This window comes from Chlorocebus sabaeus, chromosome 20 (genome assembly GCF_047675955.1).
Source record: "Chlorocebus sabaeus isolate Y175 chromosome 20, mChlSab1.0.hap1, whole genome shotgun sequence".
Lineage (NCBI taxonomy): Eukaryota > Metazoa > Chordata > Mammalia > Primates > Cercopithecidae > Chlorocebus > Chlorocebus sabaeus.
The window spans coordinates 43,668,858-43,692,485 of NC_132923.1; the positions used below are offsets into that span (position 1 = coordinate 43,668,858).

The following is a 23,628-nucleotide window of genomic DNA, read 5'->3' on the forward strand; positions in this document are numbered from 1 at the left end:
AGTCCCCAGGGAAGGAGCCCCAAGCTTCCCCTGAATTACGAAACAACCCGTCCAGACACGTACTGACTCCAGAAGCAGAGTCCATGGGGAGCGTCGGTGCTGCCGGGCCGGGTGGCGGGACGCGCAGCGAGGTGCTGCGCGGGGAGCCGGAAGCCAGAGCAGACTGCGAAGCCAGCGCGGTCCGGGGGTCGCAGCATCAGGCAGCGAGGCCCACGACCCAATCCGCACAGAGCGTGCAACACCCCCGCTCCCGCGGCGCCCCATCCCGCCTCCACGCGCCTCCCCTTTAAGCTCCAGGCGCAGTCGATTTGTGTCGGCGGAGGCGAGGTGCGACTCCCCTTTATGGCGGAGTCGGCACCAGCCTCTCTGACAGCCGCGGTGGCCGGGCGAACAGAGCGGGAGGCCGGGCCTCTGGTCGCTAGCCGCCCTTACTGCCGCCTGGCCGAGGGGAGCGCGGCGCGCGCCGCGGCGGGGGCGGAGGAGTGGGCGGGCCCGGCCGGGCAGGGGGCGGGGAGGCTGGGGGAGGCGCGGGGAGGCGGGGAGCCCGGCCGCCAGCGCTCGGGTCCGCCTCTGACTGCAGCGCGGCGGGGCGATGTGTGATTACCATGGCGAGGAGTCTCTGTCCGGGGGCCTGGCTAAGGAAACCCTATTACCTCCAGGTAGGCCGGCAGCCGCCCAGCCACCCGCTGCGGGAGCACCCGGCCGTGCGCCCTGCCGCGCCGCGCGGGACTCGCCCCCGCCCCGCTCCCTTCCTCCCACCCTGGGTCTGCGCCCGCCCGAACCCCGCTGCCCCCTGCCGTCAGGCACCTGGCGGCGCGCCCTCCCCAGCCCCCTCGGCTGCGCTGCCGACGCCCCCCACCGCGGCCCTCGCGCCTACCGCGCCGCGGCCAGCCGGGCTCCAGGGCCCAGGTCGTCCCGCCCGTGTTCGCCCTCTCACCCTGAGAGCCCCGAGACGTGACCTGAGTACGACCCGCGCTCCGGGCGCTGCCCGCAGCCTTGCGCCCCTCCAGGCGGAGCTCGACGGGCCGCCTTCTCCCTGGTGTTTTCGGGGCTTTCCCCCCTCCCCCGTGGGCCCCCGCAGGTCGGCTGCTCTTGACTCCGTGTCTTGGGTCTTAAGTCGGTGGTAGGAAAGGTGGTGTAGCATTCCTCCGTATCTTAGAAAATTATGACAATTTGTCACACCAGTGTTTCACCAGACACCAAAAAGCAGCATGTGCCTCGTGCCGAGCCCCTTGGTTGGGTCTTTCCATCACACCCAAGATTTAAATGGGAGGTGGAGATCGATAAGCCTGAACCAGGCGGATGGGTGTTTGCTTTTTAAAGGAAAGGGGCTAGTGGCTTGTCTGCGGATCCAAAATACCCCAGCAATGCAAACGTGATTCTCAGTCATGTCGTGTGTACTGTTCGCGTGTTAATTTTTCGTGATTTCCCGTTCCACCCTCTGTTCCGCTGCCAGTCTGTGCCTTGGAACCCTACTACTGCCTAAGTGTACTGTTTGGTCACCAGGGGGACCTAGTAGACACCGCGAGTAGCTGAGCACAAATCCATCACTCCGATGGAAAAACAACTACAAATCAATGCCTTGCGTGGGTCCGCAGTGTTAGCCAACGCTGCATTCAGAGGACAGTATTCCTTTACCGCTTGCATTAAAAGGCCTAAAGATATTGGTAGATGTTTAGGGTCAGCTGGTGCTTTTATAAATTATGAAAAAAGTTGAGAAGATAACCATCATTGGGCAAGTAAATCTTACATTTTTATTTGAAAATTATATTAAGTCATTACCCTGAAACGAGTAATGTACTGCAAATTGGAAGAATGATTTGACAACCCATGATATTAAGCGTGTACGAATAAAACTGAGTCTTTGTAGCAAGCATCACCAATAGTAATTGTGCCCTTGAGTAACACTCTCAGAACCCCGTCTAGAATTCAACCCAGGCCAGGTACCTCTTTGTAGTATTTTATGTGAATCAAAAAAAAAAAAAAAAAAAAAAAAAAAAAAACTCTTACCGGCCAGGCGCGGTGGCTCACGCCTGTAATCCCAGCACTTGGGAGGCCAAGGCGGGCTGATTCCTTGAGCTCAGGAGTTTGAGACCAGCCTGGGCAACATTGTGAAACCCCGTCTCTACTAAAAATACCAAAAAAAAAAAAAAAAAAAGAAAAAGAAAAAGAAAAAAAAAAAAAGTTGGATGGGATGGAGGGGGCCTGTGATACCAGCTACTCCGGGAGGCTGAAGTGGGAGTATGACTGGAGCCCCGGGGCGGAGATTGCAGTGAGCAGAGGTCACGCCACTGCACTCCAGCCTGGGCAACAGAGTGAGACCGTGCCTCTTAAAAACAAACAAACAACAACAACCAAAAAAAAACACACAAAAAACAACAGGCTGGGCGCAGTGGCTCACGCCTGTAATCCCCACACTTTGGGAGGCCGAGGCGCGGCAGATCACGAGGTCAGGAGATCAAGACCATCCTGACTAACATGGTGAAACCCCGTCTCTACTAAAAATACAAAAAATTAGCCGGGCATGGTGGCGGGCGCCTGTAGTCCCAGTTACTCGGGAGGCTGAGGCAGGAGAATGACATGAACCCAGGAGGCGGAGCTTGTGGTGAGCAGAGATCATGCCACTGCACTCTAGCCTGGGCGACGACAGAGCGAGACTCTGTCTCAAAAACAACAACAACAACAACAACAACAAAAAGTGTTTTACTATGGATATTTTTATACATTCAGAAAACAGAAAAGAATAATGAACTGTCATATGCCTATCAGCCACCCTCATCAGTATTTTGTTTCATTTAACCTCGCCCAAAATCCTCTTCCCACCGTTATTTATTTATTTATTTATTTATTTAGAGACAGGTCTTCTGTTGCCCAGGCTGGAGTGCAGTGGCGCCATCTGGGCTCACTGCAGCCTCGACTTTCCAGGCTCAGGTAATCCTTTCGCCTCAGCCTCCTGAGAAGCTGGGACTACAGGCACACACCACCATGCCCATCTAATTTTTATACTTTTTGTAGACACGGGGTTTCGCCGTGTTGCCCAGGCTAGTCTCGAACTCCTGGGCTCAAGCAGTCCTCCTGCCTTGACCTCCCAAAGTGATGGGATTACAGGCATGAGCCACCACGCCTGGCTGAACCGAAGTATTTTAAAGTAAACCTCAGGCATCACATCATTTCATCTAAGTACCTCAGTATGCATTTCTAATAGATAAGGATATTTTTAGATGTAATCATAATACCATTATCATGCCTAACAAAGTTAATAACAATTTATTTTTTCCCACCCCCTTCTAGATATGCATGAACCTGAGATTACTGACTAAATCTGATTTGCCATGGAGTGGGTTTACTGTGATTTCAATGGGTCTCTCTGCAAAAAGCAAAACAAAAAACCCTCCTCTTATCAGCTCATTTATGCCAGAAATTCTTCTTATGAGGGAAACTAGTTTCATTTCATGTTTTGGAAGAATGTCTTAGAATACAGATGTCTGGTTTAAGTAACTTTTCCTATGAATGAATGTATTATTTTAATTTAGAGTGAGGGTATAATTATTCAGCAGGTATGAGAGATCTTGTTCTGTTTGGGGGTGGGGAAGGGTAAGAGGACAGGAAGAAGTTGGATTTATTTCACAGATAGAGGAAAGAGATGGAGGGCCAGGAAGAGGAGAGAAAGGTTGCAGAGACCAGCTTTGTATACTGGCAGTTTTGCTGTTTATCTTTAACTGGATGGGGTCAAAGACCAGTTATGTCCTGAGGTGTTCAGGCCTTAGGAGCTGTAAGTTCCCTTTTTTCTGCAGTGTACAGGAGAAAACTTCCAAGCAGTCAGCTTACTTGTAAAGGAACTTCATTCTCAGTATTTTTATTAATCCAGTGGCACTTCATAATGCTTTTGGAAAACTGTAGCATTATGCAATTAATGATATAGTTTCAGCCATAATAGACATTCATGAGCTAATGCAGGCACCTTATCATTGTTTATAGCTTTGCTTATATAGCAAAGGAGATTCTACTGCCTGTGAAGAAAAGAACTTGTGTGGTGTATGTGTACAACAGAATATTATTCAGCAATAAAGTGAAATGAAGTTCTCATACACACTGTAACATGGATGAACCTTAAAAACATTAAATATATGAAACCAGTCACAAAAGATCACATATTATTTCATTCATATGAGATGTCCAGAATGGGCAAATCTATATAAAGACAAAAAAATAGATAAATGGTTGCCTGGGGGGAAATGGGGAGTAACTACTGATGAATATGAGGTATTCTTGAGGGGGACAGAAATGTTCTAAAATTGATAGTGGTGATAGTTGCCCAAGTCTGTGAATATACTAAAACCTACTGAACTTTATACTTTAAATGAATAAATTGTAGGATATGTGAATTATTAGTATATCTCCATAAAACTGTTAAAAAAGGAAAATAAATTAACCGAGTTTATCTCATGAAAGTGGTCCTTTTTGAATCTGCAGCCTTTTGCTGCAGATTCCACCAAGGCCAGCTTTTTGGTGTAGGGAGCACTTCCTCCAGGGGAGCCGGGCAGGCACACTGTTAGTCTGTGCAACCTCTCTGTGGGCTAGGAGGACTTGTGACCTGCCTGGAAGAGCCAACAGACATTTACCTGAGCAACAAGCTTCTCATGGCAAGGCATCTTGCCCAGAGCAAGCAAGCTAATTTACAGTTCCGTGTTTTCTAGATATTTTGTTGAAACATTACTTGGGAAATAACACTTCCTGGACTGGCTAAATGATGCAGCACATTGAACAGAGTAGAATCCTGCCTCTGAGATCAGAAACTGTGGGTGTATTAACTGTTTAAACCATTTTTGGAAGTATTTTTCTTCCATGTGCCATTATAGTGCATACTACTTGTGGCCTGCTTGGGTGTGATAACCCAGAATGACACCTGCATTTGTTTGTTTTTAGCAGTGTGTTTTCTACAAACTAGGATCTACTTTGTTTAGGGTTTACTCGTAGTCTGAGTGAAGCTGATAACACAGCAACCCTGTAATTTGTTGATTTTGGTTTAAAATACCTTCTTCCTTCTCACTATTGTTAAGTCCTGAAAGAGTGAAAGTTAAGACAATTCAGCATAATTCTCTGTACTTAGATTATACACATTTTCCATTCAGTCATTCTGCCTGTGTGTTCTGTTGCATATGAAAAGTTGGTACAGTTCTAATGGAAATTTGAAGTCCCATATACTTGGGTCCTTTGAAGGTTTTCAAACCCTTTTGCTTGTAAAGGGCTTAAAGTTTTTGAAGTATCCTCTTGAAAATGACTGCCCTAGCAATTTCAGTATGTGTTCAGTAGGGTTGTCATGAGTGAATAGGTAGTAGGCATGTTCTAACTAGTGTGTTGCCACTTGTTTAACATTTCTGATACGTGGCACTTTGGCTCATATTAGTACAATTTTTCAAACATGACTTCTGTGGATGGTTTGGTTCCTTATGAGTTAATGTGGATATTTTGTGAGATTTAGTGCCAGACAGGGTTACTGATACAGATTAACTGGTAATAGTAGTAATGTCGCCAAATACTGTAGTAAGACTAATATGGCTTTTTGCCCATTTTCAGTCTCCGGGATTATTTTAAATCTAAGGATAATTAGAGCCTATGGTTGTTCCCTATCCTCCAAAGACAATAGAGGGAGAAGATCTGTAGTTTGTATAGTTCTCATTAACTTTATTAGACCTGCTGTTCAGAGATTAGCTTTTGCCTTTGCCTGAAACTTAATCTCCAGAACTATGATTAGCTTGCTGAGACTGGTATGTGTACAGAGAGCCATTTGATATTACCATTAGTTGCTTTTGAACCTTTGTTAGAAGCTCAAAGAAATGGTGAATTCTAGGGAGATTGGATCCTTACCACATTTCTTTCAGACTGGACCATACAGTAAAAGTGTTTCTTCATTGTAGTCTTCTCAGTGCCTCAGATTTTTTTTTTAAGTTAAAGACTTTAAATGTTTTAGAACCATTTTAAGTTCACAGCAAAATTGAGAGGAATGCAGAGAGATTTCCCATATACTCGTTGTCCTGACACATAAATAGCCTCCCTCCTTTTCTTTTTTTTCCCCCTTTTCTTCTTTTCTTTTCTCTTCTTGATACAGGATCTCCCTCTGTCACCCAGGCTGAGTGCAGTCTGGGTGACAGTCATGGCTCACTGCAGCCTCTACCTCCCATACTCAAGTGATCCTACTGCCTCAGCCTCCTGAGTAGCTACAGGCACATCCCACCAAGTCCAGATAATTTAATTTTTTTTTTTTTTAAGAGACAGTGGTCCCACTGCATTGCCCAGGCTGGTCTTGAATTCTGTGCAGCAGATCTCTAGAACTTCTTCATCCTGCAAAGTCGAAACTCTACCCATTGAACGACTCCTCATTTCCTCCTGCCCTTGGCCCTTGGTGACCACATTCTGCTTTCTGTTTCCATAAGACTGCTTTATACTTCATACAGGTGGAATCACACAGCATTTGTCTTTTGTGACTGCCTTATTTCACTTAACGTGATGCCACCCATGTAGAGTATGACAGGATTTCCTTCTTTTTTAAAGGTGAATAGTATTCCATTGTATGTATATTCCACATTTCCTTTATCCATTCATCAGTCGATGAACATTTAGGTTGCTTCTACCTCCTGGCTATTGTGAATTGTACTACAATGAACATGGGAGTGCAAATATCTCTTTGAGATCTTGCTTTCAATTTTTCTGTATATCCAGAAGTGGGATTGTTGGATCACCTGGTCATTCTATTTTTAATTTTTTAAGGAACCTTCATACTGTTTTCCAAAGTGGTTTTACCCTTTTACGTTCCCACCAACAATGCCCAAGGGTTTCAATTTTTCCACATCCCTGTCAGCACTTATTTTCTATTTTCTTTTAAGAGTGACCATTCTCACGGGTGTGAGTTGATACCTCATTGTAGTTTTTATTCACTTTCCTGATGATTAGTGGTGTTGAACATCTTTTCATATGCTTATTGGCCATTTGTGTATCTTCTTTGGAGAAAGTTCCTTCTTGATTTGTTGTTTCAGATTGATATTTTTATTCAACAGGGTTATGTGTTATTGAGAACAGAGTTCACCTTTCTTAAGTACAGGGTAAACATGTTTGAAGATATTCTCCCAAGAGAGATTTTTAATGTATTAACAAGCTTCTGAATTAGTACATCCATTTCAGATGTAGCATGGTATCAGAGTCATAGACTATTAGATCTTAGAGCTAATGCCACAAGTTTTACTCCCTGTCCCCCATTGCTTGAAAATTGGGACTCCTTATTTATTTTAAATCTAAAATGTTGATCAGGCTGCCATCCTGTGTACCCTTCTTTGGATCCTGTATTTTTTTTAAAAAGCCATAAAGGATTATTTTTAGATTATAGGGAAATTTGAAAATGGCCTATATATTGGATAGTAGTATTGTATCAATGTTAAATTGTGCTGTATGAGACAGTGCTCTGGTTTTTAGAAAATATAAACTGTAGTGTTTTTTTCAGGCAAGGTCTTAATCTGTTGCCCAGGCTAGAGTGCAGTGGCGTCATCATGGTTCACTGCAACCTAGCCTTCCGGGCTCAAGCGATCTCCCACCTCAGCCTCCCAAATAGCTGGGACCACAGGCATGCGCCACCACACCTGGCTAGTTTTTGTGTTTTTTGTAGAGACCAGGTTTCACCGTGTTGCCCAGGCTGATCTCGAACTCCTGGGCTCAAGCAATCGGCCCACCTTGGCCTCCCAAAGTCCTGGCATTACAGGCGTGAGCCACCACACCCAGCCAAAACTAAAGCCTTTAGGGTAAAAAGTATCATAATGTCTGTAACTTACAGTTACAGTAATAGTTCAGGAAATATTTCAGTATAGTTCAGGAAAAATATAGTTCAGGAATAAATAAAAAATAGTTCAGGAAAAAAATGTTTGTATACACATGCAGAAAGCAGGGTTTCTTAATCTCAGCATTAATGATATTTTGGGCTGGATAATTGTGTGGGACTTTGTGTTGCAGGATGTTTAGCAGCATCTGTGGGCTCTACCTGTTAGATGTCAGTAGCATTCCCCCAGTAGTGACTATCAGATATGTCTCCAGACATTTCTGGTTTTTTTTTTTTTTTTTAAGAGTGGCCATTCTCTAGGGTGTGAGTTGGTATTTCATTGTAGTTTTAATTTCATTTTCCTGATGATAAGTTGTCCTCTGGGGGGCAAAATCACCTACAGTTTAGAATGCCTGATAAGGAGAAGGTCGGGGGTGGGGGAGTATTTATGTACATTTAGGAAGGGTGAAAAGGCAAATAAATTAGAACAATGTTAGCAGTTGATAAATATAGGTAGGTATAGGGTATAAGAGTATTCATTGTATTAGTCTTCAAAATTTTCTGTAGGTTTAAACATCTTCAAAATATGTTTGGGAAAAATAAATTAGACTGGATTTTATAGTAATTGAGTATGACTGGAAATGTATGAACTCTGTTCAAAGTTACATCTCTTAATAGAAAAATGAGATTTGACAGAGTATTTTAAGTCAGTGATTAAAGAAAGAATATTAGTTTTGCAGTGCTCCTGTAACAAATTACCACAAATTTAATAGCCTAAAACAACGCCCATTTGTTTGTACCCTGATCTCACAGTTTTGTTAACTTAGAAGTCAGGGCATAGTGTGACTCAGCTGTTTCTCTGCTCCAAGTTTCACAAGGTTGAAATCAGTGTCACCAGGGCTGAGTTTCTTTCTAGAGTTTTGGAAATGATTCGGCTTCCAAATTCTTTACAGTTGTCAGAATTCAGTTACATGTGGTTGCAGGACTGAGTCTCCATTTGCTTGCTGGCTGCTGGCTTGGGATTGTTCTCAGCCTCTAGAGGCCACCTGCATTTCATGGTTCGTGGTTCCCTTTCTCCATCTTCAAAGCCAGCAACTATGGGTGGAGTCCTTTGTTTCACATCTCTCTGCCTCCCTCTTCTGCCTCAGCTCACTAACTCCTCTGCCTTCCTCTTCTGCTTTTAAGAGCTCGTATGATTACGTTGGATCCACTCAGATAATCCAGGATAATCTCTATTTTAAAGTCATCTGATTAGTAACCTTAGTTCTACTTGCAAAGTCCCTCCTTCACAGCAGTACTTAGATTAGTATTTGAAATAACCAGAGGGTGGAAATGGTGGTGGTATCTATAGAATTCTGCCTCCACAGGAAGATATAATTGAATTCTAATAGTAAAAAAAGTAAATATTTCTTAAAATATTTTGTGCCTTTTCTATTAATATTAGGTTTAAAGATGGTACCAATGAAAAGATTTTTATAAGAGAGCTATGATTGTATTAATCCTTCTGGCAATAACAGTGAAAGGAGTTTTGGATATTTATTAAAGGAAGGAAAATGAAAATAGCTGCTAACAATTACATTTGTAAATACTTGTTTTTACCATAAACACTATTCTTTTTTGTTTGTTTGTTTGAGACAGGGTTTCCCTCTGTTTCCTAGACTGGAGTGCAGTGGCTCACTGCAGCGTGGTCCCAGGCTCAAGCAAGCTATCCTCCCGCCTCCCAAATACCTTTTGAATGCATCATCTCATCTTCATTCTTCTGCTGTTACTGTAATTCACATCCTCCTTTTGTCTAATTAGGCCCATTGTAATAGCCCAGTCTGCCCCTTTCAGATCTGTCCTCCACATTGCTTCCAAAGTAATTTGTTCAGGTCTCCCTTCCTGCTGGTGAAATCCCTCAGTGGCTTCCCATTGCCTTTAGGAGACTATGCAGAGTTCTGAGCACCACTCTTCATTTCTTGCCCCTTCCTATATTGTTGTTCCATTCCTGCCACGGCCACCTGTGCACCATTTGCTCTATCAGTCCTGAAAAGCTTCCAGTTTCCCAGACAACATGCTCTCATGTGTCAACGTGTCTACCCCACCTTTCCTCTTTGCCTTAGAATGTCCTTTCCCCGTTTGTTCTCCATACCCATTCATCTGGTTTATTGTCTTTTTTTTTTTACTTGTCCTTTAAGTCTCAACTTGAAGAGGAAGTGACCTTTCAGCAATCCCTCCTTAATACTCCACAGTATTAGTGTACCTCTTCTGTGACCCAAACTGCGAGTGTATGATACCTGGCACGCTCTTCTCTTAAGCACTTACAAGACTGAAATGTTGTCAGTGGTTTCCATATCCTTCTTCCATCCCAGGCTGTGATCTCTTTGAGAGCTAAAATGTCAGTTTTCTCTCTGTCTTTTGTGGCTAGGGCAGAGCGGATGTTGAAAAAATATTTGTTGAATGAAATGAATCAGCATACATGCTTGTAAAGAGACAGAGTTTTATAGAACTGATTAAACTAATTCCTTATCTGAAAGAACGTGTACACAGCAAGTCAAATAGTATAGATGAACTTATGATACAAACTTTGTTTCTCCTTCCACCTTATCCTACCCCCAGCTTTATTCCCTAAAGGTAGCCTCTCTTTAACCATTTATATTTTTGAATTTCCTGGTTATTGTGCCTCTGACTTCTATAGCTGTATGTCTAAAGAAAACTGTACACATCCTGGGAGGTGCATAAGATGCTTAATTTGAGTACTGAAAGAAATTATTGCCGGGTGCGGTGGCTCACACTTGTAATTCCAGCATTTTGGGAGGCCGAGGTGGGTAGATCATCTGAGGTCAGAAGTTCGAGACCAGCCTGGCCAACATGGTGAAACCCCGTCTCTACTTAAAATACAAAAAAATTAGCTGGGCGTAGTGATGGATGCCTGTAATCCCAGCAACTCGAAGGCTAAGGCAGGAGAATTGCTTGAACCCGGGAGACGGAAGTTTCAGTGAGCTGAGGTCACACCATTGCACTCCCGCCTGGATGACAGAGCGAGACTCCGTCTCAAAAAAAAAAAAAAAAAGAAAAGAAAAGAAAGGGAATTATTTGAAATTTTATTTATTGTACACTTTTTTTGGAAAGTATATTACCTTTATTAAGTTTTTTAAGTTCCTTGAATATACTTCCTGGAAGAAGGTGAAGTTCTAATTTTGGGGGTGGGAGTGGGAGGGTAGAGAAGTGGGTAAGAAGAATGTCAAATCGTTGGTTCTTTATTTGTATGCTGTTTTTAAAAAACGAAGTTAACTAATCCCAGCACTTTGAGAGGCCTAAGTGGGTGGATCACCTGAGGTCAGGAGTTCGAGACCAGCCAGGCCAATATGGTGAAACTCCGTCTCTACTAAAAATACAAAAAATTAGCCAGGCGTGGTGGTGGGCGTCTGTAATCCCAGCTACTTGTGAGGCTGAGGAAGGAGAATTGCTTGAACCCGGGAGTTGGAAGTTGCAGTGAGCCAAGATTGTGTAGTTGTACTCCAGCCTGGGCAACAAGAGTGAAACTCTACCTCGGGGGGGGGGGGGGGGGAATATATATATATATATGAATATGAAGTTAACTACTTTTTAGCTGGGTGTGGTGGCTCATGCCTGTAATCCCAGCACTTTGTGAGGCTGAGGCAAGAGGATCACTTGAGCCCAAGAGTTCGAGACCAGCCTGGGCAACATAATGAGACCCCTGTCTCTATTTCTTAAAGAAAAAAGGTAATTACCTTTTTAAAAATTTTTAAAAATTATTTTTAGTTGACACATAATTGTACATATTTATGGGGTACAATGTGATATTTCAATACCTGTTCCATTCCTGCCACCACCACCTCATGTACCATTTGCCCTAGCAATCCTGAAAAACTTCCAGTTTCCCAGACAACATGCTCTCTCATGTGTCAACATGTCTACCCTACCTTTCCTCTCTGCCTTGGAATATCCCTCCCACTTTCTGTCAGCTACACTTTTACTTTTATACTGCCAAAGTTGATAACATTTATATTTTTTCCTGTTATACAACCAAGTCTCCATGTAAGTATAATGATCAAATCAGGATAATTAGCATGTCTATCCCCTTAAACTTTTATCATTTCTTTAAACTGGGAACATACAAAATCCTCTCCTAGCTATTTGAAAATATGCAATAAATTATTATTAATTGGAGTCACCCTACAGTGCTGTAGAATACTAGAACTTATTCCTCCTATCTAGCTGTACTTTTGTATCTGTTAACCAATCTTTAGCTCTTCCTCTCTCCCCTGTACCTTTTTCTACCTCTGGTAACCACTCTTCTACTTTCTATTTCTATGAGACCAATGTTTTTAGTTTCCACATATGAGTGAAAACATGTGGTATTTATTTTCCTGTGCCTGGCTTGTTTCACTTAACATACTGTCCTACAGGCTCATCCATATTGCTGTGAAAGACAGGATTTCATTGTTTTCTGTGGCTGAATAGTATTCCATTACTTTGATTGATTCCCTGTCTTGGCTATTGTGAATCATGCTGCAGTAAACATGGAAGTACAGCTGTCTCTCCATACTGATTTCCTTACCTTTGGATAAATATCCAGTAGTGGGATTGCTGCATTATATGGTAATTCTATTTGTAGTTTTTTTTAAGAACCTCCATACTCTTCCATAATGGCTATACTAATTTACATTACCAGCAACTGTATGTAAGAGTTCCCTTTTCTCTGCATCTTTGCCAGTATTTGTTACTTTTTGTCTTTTTGGTAATAGCTGTTCTAACTGGGGTGAGATGATAGCTTATTGTAGTTTTGATTTGCATTTCCCTGATGATTAATGACTTTGAGCATTTTTTCTTATCCTTGTTTTGACCATTTGCATGTCTTCTTTTGAGAAATGTCTGTTCAGATCATTTGCCCAGCTTGTATGCTTTTAAAAAATATCTTAAAATGTTTATTTTTATGTAAGAATAACTGATGATTTTCTGTATTTTGATGTATTATTGTAAGTATTTCCCCACCTTGAAAAATGCATTCAAAATTATTCTTACATACTTAGAACTTTTATTTTTGTGTAAGTTACAATATACATATAATAGATGAGTATAGTCATAGTTTTACATAGATTACAAATAACTAAATATAATTATATTGGGGATTTGTGCTTATTACTATTTTCCTGAAAGGATTGTACTATCAAAAAAATTTGGAGATCATCATGAGATTATCATGCTCTATATAATAGACGTGGTTTTTTTTTTGTTTTTTTTGCTTTTTTGAGACAGGGTCTAACTCTGTCACCCAGGCTGGAGTGCAGTGGCACAGTCTCAGCTTACTGCAGCCTCAACATCGCTGGCTTGGGAGATCCTCCCACCTCAGCCTCCCAAGTAGTTGGGACCACAGACAAGTGCCACCAGGCTTGACCAATTTTTGTATTTTTTTGTAGAGGCAGGGTTTCACCATGTTGCCCAGGCTGATCTCAAACTCCTGAGCTCAAGCAATCTGCCTGCCTCAGCCTCCCAAAGTACTGGGACTACAGGCATGAGCCATCGGACCCAGCTCTCCTCTGTTTTTTGATTTATCAAATTTAGTTAATAATTGCTAACTTGGTGTTAAAAAATGAATATTTAGTTTTCTCACATCATTATCCCTCTCCAGTGTTTGATAGTTGTAATTTTAATTTAACTTATTCTGTTGCTTAACTTGGTAACCTCAGAAATAACAACTGTTGGCCGGGCGCGGTGGCTCAAGCCTGTAATCCCAGCACTTTGGGAGGCCGAGACGGGCGGATCACGAGGTCAGGAGATCAAGACCATCCTGGCTAACCCGGTGAAACCCCGTCTCTACTAAAAAATACAAAAAAAAAATCTAGCCGGGCGAGGTGGCGGGCGCCTGTAGTCCCAGCTACTCGGGAGGCTGAGGCAGGAGAATGGCGTGAACCCGGGAGGCGGAGCTTGCAGTGAGCTGAGATCCAGCCACTGCACTCCAGCCTGGGCGACAGAGCGAAACTCCGCCTCAAAAAAAAAAAAAAAAAAAAGAAATAACAACTGTTTCTTATTTCATCCACTTTTGACGGTCTTTCTTGACTCTCCCCTTTTTTAGAAGGGACATGAGAACATGTGCTCCTTTTTCTACCTGTTTTTTCCTCTCTTTTACTTCTCACTTTCTGTAGGCTACTTTTATTTTACACTGCCAAAGTTGGTAACATTTATATTTTTTCCTGTTATACAGCCAAGTCTCCATACAAGTTGAATCTTAAATATGAAAACTATAAATAATATTATATTATTATGACTTGTTAGTTCTTCCATAAAGGAAAATCTCCCTTATAAACTTGAAACCCATTGTCTGCAGCTTATAGTTATTTTCCTTTTATTATAGGAAGCAAGTAGAATTAACAGACCTCAACAATTGCCCCTTGTTTTTTAGCGCATTACTACAAGGATTTGTCCCTTCCCAGAAGCTAGACCATATTTCTGCCAATAGGGAAAAAACATGTGATGTTTGTAAATTCCCTATTAAAAAGTCCCTTGTATTTAGAAATCATGCTTGCTTGCTTTTTGATGTTTCTATTAAAAAATAATAATTTAAAACCTAGTCTTTGGGATCCCTAATGAAGTAACAGAATTATGATTTGAAATCACCATCCATTGGCCACAGTTTCTCCCCGAGCAGTCAATATGCAGTATTTGTCTTTTGCAATAATTACCTGGTTATACTTAGCTGCAGAAAGTGGACTTTTCTGTCATCTGCTCCCCCCCAAATCCAAGTGAATTGAGCTTGTTCTGGAGTTCTAGACCATTCAAATAATAAAAATGACTCTCACCGTCAGGGAGTTAATTGCACGAAGGAACTAGGTATCATTTGATTCTGCGTTTATAGAAAATAGAAGAGGAGTAAGATACTTTTGGCCAGTCTTTCTCTTAGGATCCTGAAATTTATGTCTTGAGACCAAATATATCAAAGTTAGTTCTTGCCTAAGATGAAAGACATTTCTAATTTTAGTACCCCCTAAAATATGATTCTATAAATATTATTTAGTGCACAGCCAACTCTATGTTAGGACTACTTTTTCTTCTTGCTAGGGCCAGGATAATGACCCTGGGCTCTCAAGACTTCAACATTAATAGCAACTGTATACTCTTTTCTCACACTCTATCAGTTCCTTGTAATCAGGGTACATATAAGCTTGTTTCCTCTTTGAAATGTAGCTTTTTAATGCTATTTGTCTTTTTTTCCTTCCTTTTTAAAAAAATTTTGCCCGGAGTTTCTAATTGCCTTCTTTTTCTGGCACAATCTTCCTTTATCATAGCCTTATTTTTTCTCTACTCTCACTTATATTTCATATTCTGTGGTGGAATCCTCCTTCTTCTTTTTTTTCTTCTTACCAGAAACCTCCCTCCTCCATGCTTGCGTTCCCAGGGTGACCGGATGCTTTTCTAGGCCTACTACACAACTGGCTTCCTAGGATTTCCCTCCGTTCTTCTCATTGGTTGGTGTCGCTGTTCTCAGGACCCTAAGTCTTTCCCTGTCCTAATTTGTGCCATCTTCTTCTTCGTCAAGGATGTGTGGGAAGTAAACTTTTTAAGTGCTTTCATGTCTAAAACTGTCTTTGACCAGGCATAGTGGCTCACGCCTGTAATGCCAGCACTTTAGGAGCGCAAAGCAGGAGGATCACTTGAGCCCAGGAGTTTGAGCCAGCCTGTGGGGTTTTGCCATGTTGCCCAGGCTGGGCTCAAACTCCTGGGTTCAAGTGATCCTACTACAAAAATTAGCTGTGCTCCCAGCTACTCGGTAGGCTGAGGTGGAAGAATGCTGTGAACCCAGGAGGTGGAAGCTGCAGTGAGCCAAGATTGTACCACTGTACTCCAGCCTGGGTGACAGAGTAAGACCGTGTCTCAGAAAAACAAAACAAAACAAAAACTGCCTTTATTGTATCCTAGTACTTGTTTGTAGCTGGGCTGGGTGTAGAATTCTGGGCCAAACATAATTTTCTTAGAAAATTTGAAGATGCAGCTGCTTTGACTTCTGATATCCCCTGTTGCTGACAAGAAGCTAGTTTGATTATCAATCCTTTGTGGGTGACCTGTTTTTCCTGTTCAGGATCTCTGTTTTATACTTTTTATTTTGAAATTTCCAGAGAAAATGTATAAATAGGGGTCTTTTACCAGTTGTATGGGTACTCACCGAGCCCTTTAAACCTTAAGACTTGGGCCCTTTCTCAGCTCTGGGAAATTCTATTATTTGTTGAATAGTTTCTCCCTTCTTTTTCCTCTGTTTCTTCCTTCTAGAGCTCTTCCTAGTCAAATGGTGGACCTACTGGATTGGTTCTTTATGTCTTTTCTAGCTTCTCTATTATTTTTATCTTTTATTCATGTACTCTCATTGTTGAGTTTCTCAATTTTATTTTCCAGAACATTTGTTGATTTTCTTTTTACAAACTATTCATAGTTTATGTGGATGCACCATCCTCTTCAGTATTTTGATTATAACAGTTTTATTTTTTAATGTTTTCTTATGCCCTGTAGTTGTCTTCATTCCTTTCAGAGATTTTATCTTCTATATATTTATCTTAGCTCTTATTTTTCATGCTGCTGGACTTTCTCATGTGCTTGGTGATTGCTGGTTGTCTGTTCATATTTTAGAAACAAGGACTAGGTAACTGGTGTGGATTTCCTCTGCTGTTTTAAAAGTTAGTCTGTTTTCCCATTAGACCTATCACCAGAATAGATGCCTGACTGAGCCCTGTATGTAGGATGGGATGCCTTGGCTGGCCTGTTTGCTCTAGGTTGACACTTTGCTGGGCTCTGTGGTCCCTCGTGCCAGCGGAGTACTTTACTCTTGTTGGGCTGTACGTACCCACACTAGAAGCCTTGGCTTTCTGCAGCTTGTTTGTTCTTTCAGCTATCTGGTTTTTCGAGTAAGGGTTAATGCTAGGCTTCCCGTGATCTCTGTGGTGTGGGGGAGGTGGTTGGGGGTGCCAACCAGTGCAGTTCCAGGTACAGATCTTCAATTATTCCCACCGTCTTCAACCTCACTTCTCACTCCTGCCCTCCCTTGTACCTGTTGGCTCAGAGCCCAGAGCCATCAGGTGTTCCAACTGACAGATTGGTGCTCTAGATTCCCTCTAGCATTCCAAGAAGCAGTTTGGCTTCCAGCTCCTTTTAGGTTGCCTGGTAGAGTATTCTGGGCTGTGGCTTTCTCTGCCTGCCTCATCCATCAACACAATTCCATTTGCTTTTTGAAACTAGAAATGTGTTGGATCTTTTATCCACTGGTGAATTTCCTACTTTTCTTTCTTTCAGCTATTAGAGGTTTATTGCTTCTTTTGCCTTCCTTATTTGAATGTGTTTTTGCAAGCTGTAAGTAGCAAACATATATCTTTAGTCTGCCATCTTAAACTGAAAGTCCTGATGTGAATTTTAAACTGCAGCTTCTGTTTTCTGAGTATTTACCTACCCTATTTATCTTCGTGACTGCGGTGGCTGTTTAAGCATTACGTAATTAACAAATTAGCTGGGTGCAGTGGCTCAGGCCTGTAATCCCAACACTTTGGGAGGCCGAGGCGGGCGAATCATGAGGTCAGGAGTTCGAGACTAGCCTGGCCAACATGGTGAAACCCTGTCTGTACTAAAAATACAAAAAACTAGCTGGGTGTGGTGGCGGGTGCCTATAATCCCAGCTACGCAGGAGGCTGAGGTAGGAGAATCACTTGAACCCGTGAAGGAGGCAGAGGTTGCAGTGAGCCAGGATTGCGCCACTGCACTCCAGCCGGGGCGACAGTGCTAGACTCCTTCTCAGAAATAAATAAATAAATAAATAAATAAAAATAAAAACCTAATTAACAAATTATTTCAATAAAATAAGTCGAGATAATTAGAGTAAATAACCTCAAAGGAATAAAAATAAGATGGAACTTTTTTTCCCAGAAAATCTTGTATACAGTTTATTTTGATTGAAAAAAAAGGAAAAAGAAAAAACTGCTCCTAAATTAGAATCAGTTTTGTGGTTGATTTCAATGGGTTTTAAGTAAACAATATCCTTTCCACTTTACTCATAATGCTCTGTTCGTACTTGGTTTTGATAATGCTTTTGTCCTATAAAAGGTCTTTATATTAATGTAATGAATTGCTTAAACATTTCACCAGCTTTTAAATAGCAATTTGGTAAAATAGAAAGACTCATGAGATAATTTATTCCCCTAGGACAGAGAAGGGATAAACAAGCCTTTTTAGTCTGTGATAGCAGAATGGTTTGGTGAATTTAAAAGCCTTAATTATTGTGCTTTAAGCAACAACTTAATTTACTTCTGTCTGATTCTTAGTTTTTGAGTTCTTCCTTTCACAAACTGTATCGTGTTGCTATTTTGCTGCTCATCATTTTGCTGCTTCTCTTTTCCTCTTCAAAAAGTATTTAATGCTCATGTCTATATATTCCCTGTGCTAGTGTTGATGCTGTGGGCTGTAGATGCACACTGGCTTTTTTTTTTTTTTTTTTGAGACAGAGTCTCCCTGTCGCCCGGGCTGGAGTGCAATGGTGCGATGTCAGCTCACTGCAACTTCCGCCTCCTGGGTTCAAGCAATTCTCCTGCTTCAGCCTCCTGAGTAGCTGGGATTATAAGCACGCACCACCACTCCTGGCTTTTATCTGTAAATTTGAGTGCACTTTTCGAGTATGGAGTGTGGATAGTTAAGGGAGTCAATTTCTAGATTTTTTAATTCCCGATGTAGTTTTTCCTAACATTGCTCTGCCAGAGAATGTGTTTGGAATGGAGGTTCGTGCTCTGCTTTTCCACCTTTTATTGCATAGTTGTCCTTTGCCACTTGTAGAAAGGAAAGGCACACTGCTCATCCATTTCAGGTCTTACAAAGGTCCATTGCCCTGGATGTAAAGACTACCAGAACACCAAACAAAAGGGCAATTGAAAATTTGGTGTCTGTGTTAAAATAGTGAATGACAGGAAATACTGTCTTGGGGAATGACAAGCTAACAGTCTTTTGCAATATTAGTTTCCAATATTTTGCCCTCAACAACACTGAAAGAAGGCCTAATGTAGTTGTCTGCTAAGTAACTAATAGATCAGTAAGTATATTTTTGATGGTAGGTTACTGTTATTTTTGTCACATAACTCAAAAGATTTCCAAGAATTGAGAGATAATTGCTATAACAAGACTTCCATTTTTATCTTTTCATGTATGTGAAAAAGGTTTCTCACCACTTAAAGTTATAAAAACAAAAAATAGGGATAAATCTATTTTTTAATAGCTGAGTCCTATTTCATTCTGGCAAGAAATAATAGTTACTGCATGTTCTTAGACTTGACACCGAAAGCATGGCTCATAAAGGAAAAATTGATAAATTTGATCTCATCAAAATTAAAATCTTTTTCTCTGCTAAAGACCCTGTTAAAAAAGAGGAAAAGACAAGCTACAGACTGGAAGAAAGTATTTGCAAGCCACATATCTCACAAAGGACTAGTATCTGGAATATATAAAGAACTCTCAAAACTCAGTTTTAAAAAATAATCCAGTTAGAAAGTGGGAAAAAGACACGAATAGACATTTTACCAAAGATATATAGATGGCAAGTAAACACAGATGAAAGGACATTCAAGCTCATTAGCCATTAGGGAATTACACATTAAAACTTTGATGAGATATCATCAGAATGACTAAAATTAAAAATAGTGAAAACATCAAATGCTGGCAAGGATGCAGAGCAACTGGATCATTCATAAATTGATGTAAAATGATACAGCCATGGAAAGCAGTTTGCAACTATTTAAACTTACGGTGAAAAACTGTAGATGTCAACTTAAAAATATGCAAGGGGGTGTATAGTTTTCAAATTCTTTGTGGGATCCACAAACAAAAATGCTAGAGTTTTAAAACATACCTCCATTGCCGAAGGGGCTACATTCCAAAAGAATGCTTTTTAAGAAATCAGAATCTTAAATATCAGAGGTAGTTGAAATATTAAGGAACTTGGCATTTGTCTGTTAAGGGGTAGAATTGTAGTACCAAAAGTCCCTTAATTAAATGATAATCATATAAAATATGGCACGAGTAAGAAAAAGAAGTGTCGTACTATGTTAAGATGATGTTATTGGCTTTAAATGCCTGTTTTTAAAATTAGGTCGGGGATGTGCTCAGACAGTTCTGTTCAATAGCCATGTTCTAAAAAGGCAACAGAGGAAAAGGAAAGGCAGGTCAGGGGAGAGTTGTGTTTTTAGAATCACCCTGAAAGGACTACATTAGGTTTACCTTTAGATAATGCATGATTTCAGATTTCCTATTTCTAGCTCCCCATGTATGGAAAATCTCTGTATATGCTTGATGATGCTGTCCCAGTCTTCTTAAGTAGGGGATTAAGCCTTCCATTTCACCAGTAGCCAATTTAATATACAGGTACTTGCAGGATTATAGTATAAATGAATTTCAGTCATTTGATAAATATAATTTTTTTTTTTTTTTGAGACAGAGTCTCACTCTGTTGCCTAGGCTGGAATGTAGTGGCGTGATCTCAACTCACTGCAACCTCTGCCTCCTGCCTCAGCCTCCTGAGTAGCTGGGATTACAGGCATGGGCCGCCACCAGCTAATTTTTGTGTTTTTTGTTAGAAACAGGGTTTCACTATATTGGCCAGGCTGGTCTTGAATTCCTGACCTCAAGTGATCTTCCTGCCTTGGCCTCCCAAAGTGCTAGGATTACAAGCATGAGCCACTGCTCCTGGCCCTGATAAATGTAAATTTTCTATGGTCATTTTTTAGTTGACAGAGAAGAATGTGGGAGGAAGGGTATCACTGGGTGGAAGGGGGCATTTGGGAAGGTGGGGAAGAGGGTTAAGCTTTGAAGGCTACAAATAGAAGCAGAAATGAGGTATTTTAGTCTTGCTAATGTATTACTTCACATGATTTAGGAATGTTTTGGTTAATTTTTAAAAATACTGCTGACTGCTCTATTAAGAAATTTGTATCCCTGAAGATTAATTAACCTAAAATAGATCCTATTAAATCAGACTAATGCAAAAATGGCCTATAGCTAGATCTACCAAGTGAATGTAAAAGTCATTCAGTTATGTAGACTTCCCTCCCCAAAGGTGATAGAAATTCAGTGTACAAAATGATAGTATTTGGTTATAAATGTCTTATGTAGCAAGTATTTTTATTGAAGTAATTTTGAATTTAAAGAAAAATGGAAGGCCAGGCGTGGTGGCTCACACCTGTAATCCCAGCACTTTGAGAGGCCGAGGTGGGCAGATCACCTGAGGTCAGGAGTTCGAGACTAGTCTGTTCAACATGGTGAAACCCCGTCTCTGCTAAAAATACAAAAAATTAGCCAGGCGTGGTGGCGGGTGCCTGTAATCCCAGCTACTTGTGAGGCTGAGGCAGGAGAATTGCTTAAACCCGAGATGCAGGTGTTGCAGTGAGCTGAGATCACACCACTGCCTCCAGCCTGGGTGACAGAGCAAGACTCCGTCTAAAAAATAAATGAATAAATAAAGAAAAGTAGAAAGAATTCTAACATTATCCAACTTTAAGATGAATAATATGCGTTAGCATGAGATTTCAAGTATGTGATTTGGCTTGTGTCAAGCTCCTTTGTCCTTCTGACCCTTATTTTTTTCATTTACCAGTGAGGTGACGATTGATAGGATGGTTTTTTTCTTACCTCCCTAATAATTCTGGGAGAATTAATTCATTATTGAAAGAGGAATTCTTTAGCTTGCTCATAAAATGATATATCCAAAAATTATAAATTTTTGAATGACTTTCCAAAAATATATTATGGCTTTCTATGTTGGACTCTTTGCCTATTTGAAGAATTTTTTGAAGTCAAATTAGTGAAATGACTAATTTCTCCTTTCAAATTAATTGTCTGTCTTTGGTATATGTTTATGAGTTGCCTTAGAGGAATCAACTTTTTTTTTTTTTCTTTAGAAGAGGTCTCGCTCTGTGGCCCAGGCTGGAATGCAGTGGCATGATCATGGCTCACTACAGCTTTGACCTCCCTGGGCTTAGGTGATCCTCCCACCTCAGCCTCCTGAGTAGCTGGGACTACAGGTGTGCGCCACCATGCCTGGCTAATTCTCCTGACTCAGCCTCCTGAGTAGCTGGGACACAGGTGTGCACCACCATGCCTGGCTAATTCTCCTGGTTCAGCCTCCTGAGTAGCTGGGACTACAGGTGTGCACCACCATGACTGGCTAATTCTCCTGGCTTAGCCTCCTGAGTAGCTGGAACTATAGTTGTGCACCACCATGCCTGGCTAATTTTTGTATGTATTGTAGAGACAAGGTTTCACCATGTTGCCCAGGCCACAGTTACATTTTTACTTGAGGATTAGGCCTAGATAGAATAACACAATCGAGAAATAATAGATATTATGTATATTTACTAGAGAGCCATATGTGATTTTTCCCCCTGGATCTATACTTTCAAGAGGCAAGTTAATAAATATATATCTAGATGGGATACCCTTTATCTAAGCCTTACAGCAGGTGCGTATAGCTTAGAGTCAAACACTGAGCCTCCTCCACTCAGAAAGTTGTGGGGATTCTAATACTACCAGCAAGCTGCTTCAACTATAGGTGTATTGGCAGGGGTGCAAGTAGAAGTATCTGTAGTTCATAATTAAAGATTATGACTTTGTGTTCCTGGCCAACATGGCAAAACCTCATCTCTACTAAAAATACAAAAATTAGCTGGGCATGGTAGTGCATACCTGTAATCCCAGCTACTTGGGAGGCTGTGCCAGGAGAATCACTTGAACCCAGGAGGTGGAGATTGCAGTGAGCCAAGATTGCGCCACTGCACTCCAGCCTGGGTGACAGAGTGAGACTCCATTTCAAAAAAAAAAAAAAAAAAAAAAAACCTCTAACATACACATCAAGTATAGAGTTCTATATAATAATGGCAAATATATTTTTCCTCTATTATAAAGAATGACATTTAAATTTCAAATGACTTTGATGTTGCATGGTTCAAAAATAAACTTTGGGTTGGGCATGATGGCTCACGCCTGTAATCCGAACAATTTGTGGGGCCATGGCAGGAGGATTGCTTGAGGCCAGGAGTTCAAGACCAGCTGGGCAACACTGGGAGACTCTGACTCTATAAAAAATAAAATATTAACTGGGTGGTCCCAGCTACTTGGAGGCTGAGGTGGGAGGATTGCTTGAGCCTGGGAGGTCAAGGCTGCAGTGAGCCATGAATGCATCACTGCACTCCAGCCTAGGCAACACAGTGAGACCCAGTCTCAGTTGATCAACCAATCAATAAACAAACTTTGAAATTCCTTTTATGAAGGATGCTGTCATTATACAACAAAATCTCAGGTCAGGGTGTGATTTTTTAACTATGAAATTGACCTTTCACACAAGCTGGAAGTTACTTTTTAAGTTTAGGATTTTCCAAAGTAGATGAGTAAAAGTGCTTAGTTTTTGTTTTTTCTTCTCTTTTTTTTTTTTCCAGATGGGGTCTAGCTCTGTCTTCCATGCTGGAGTGCAGTAGTACAATCTCGGCTCAACCTCTGCCTTTTGGGTTGAAGCAATTCTCCTGCCTCAGCCTCCTGAGTATCTGGGATTACAGGCGCGCACCACCACACCTGGCTAATTTTTGTATTTTTAGTAGAGACGGGGTTTCACCATGTTGGTCAGGCTGGTCTTGAACTCCTGACCTCGTGATCCGCCTGCCTCAGCCTCTGAAAGTGCTGGGATTACAGGCATGAGCCACCGCACCCGGCCGTGCTTAATTTTAATTAGGTAGCAGATCTGCAACTTGGGAAAGTATCTGCTAACTTACTGAATGAAGTATATGATTAAAGATCAGAAGCTATTTAAAAATCAG

The 23,628-nt window shown here is 41.4% G+C and overlaps 1 protein-coding gene across 1 annotated transcript in view; it reads left to right on the plus strand.

The window, feature by feature from the left end:
• The first annotated feature begins 535 nt into the window (after positions 1 to 535).
• Positions 536 to 23,628, plus strand: part of DIPK1A (divergent protein kinase domain 1A) — a 119,957-nt gene continuing 96,864 nt past the window's right edge. The window contains exon 1 of the mRNA XM_007977943.3: positions 536 to 659. Coding sequence (XP_007976134.2) covers positions 606 to 659 — 54 coding nt within the window. The 5' untranslated portion in view covers positions 536 to 605. The remainder of the gene's footprint in view (positions 660 to 23,628) is intronic.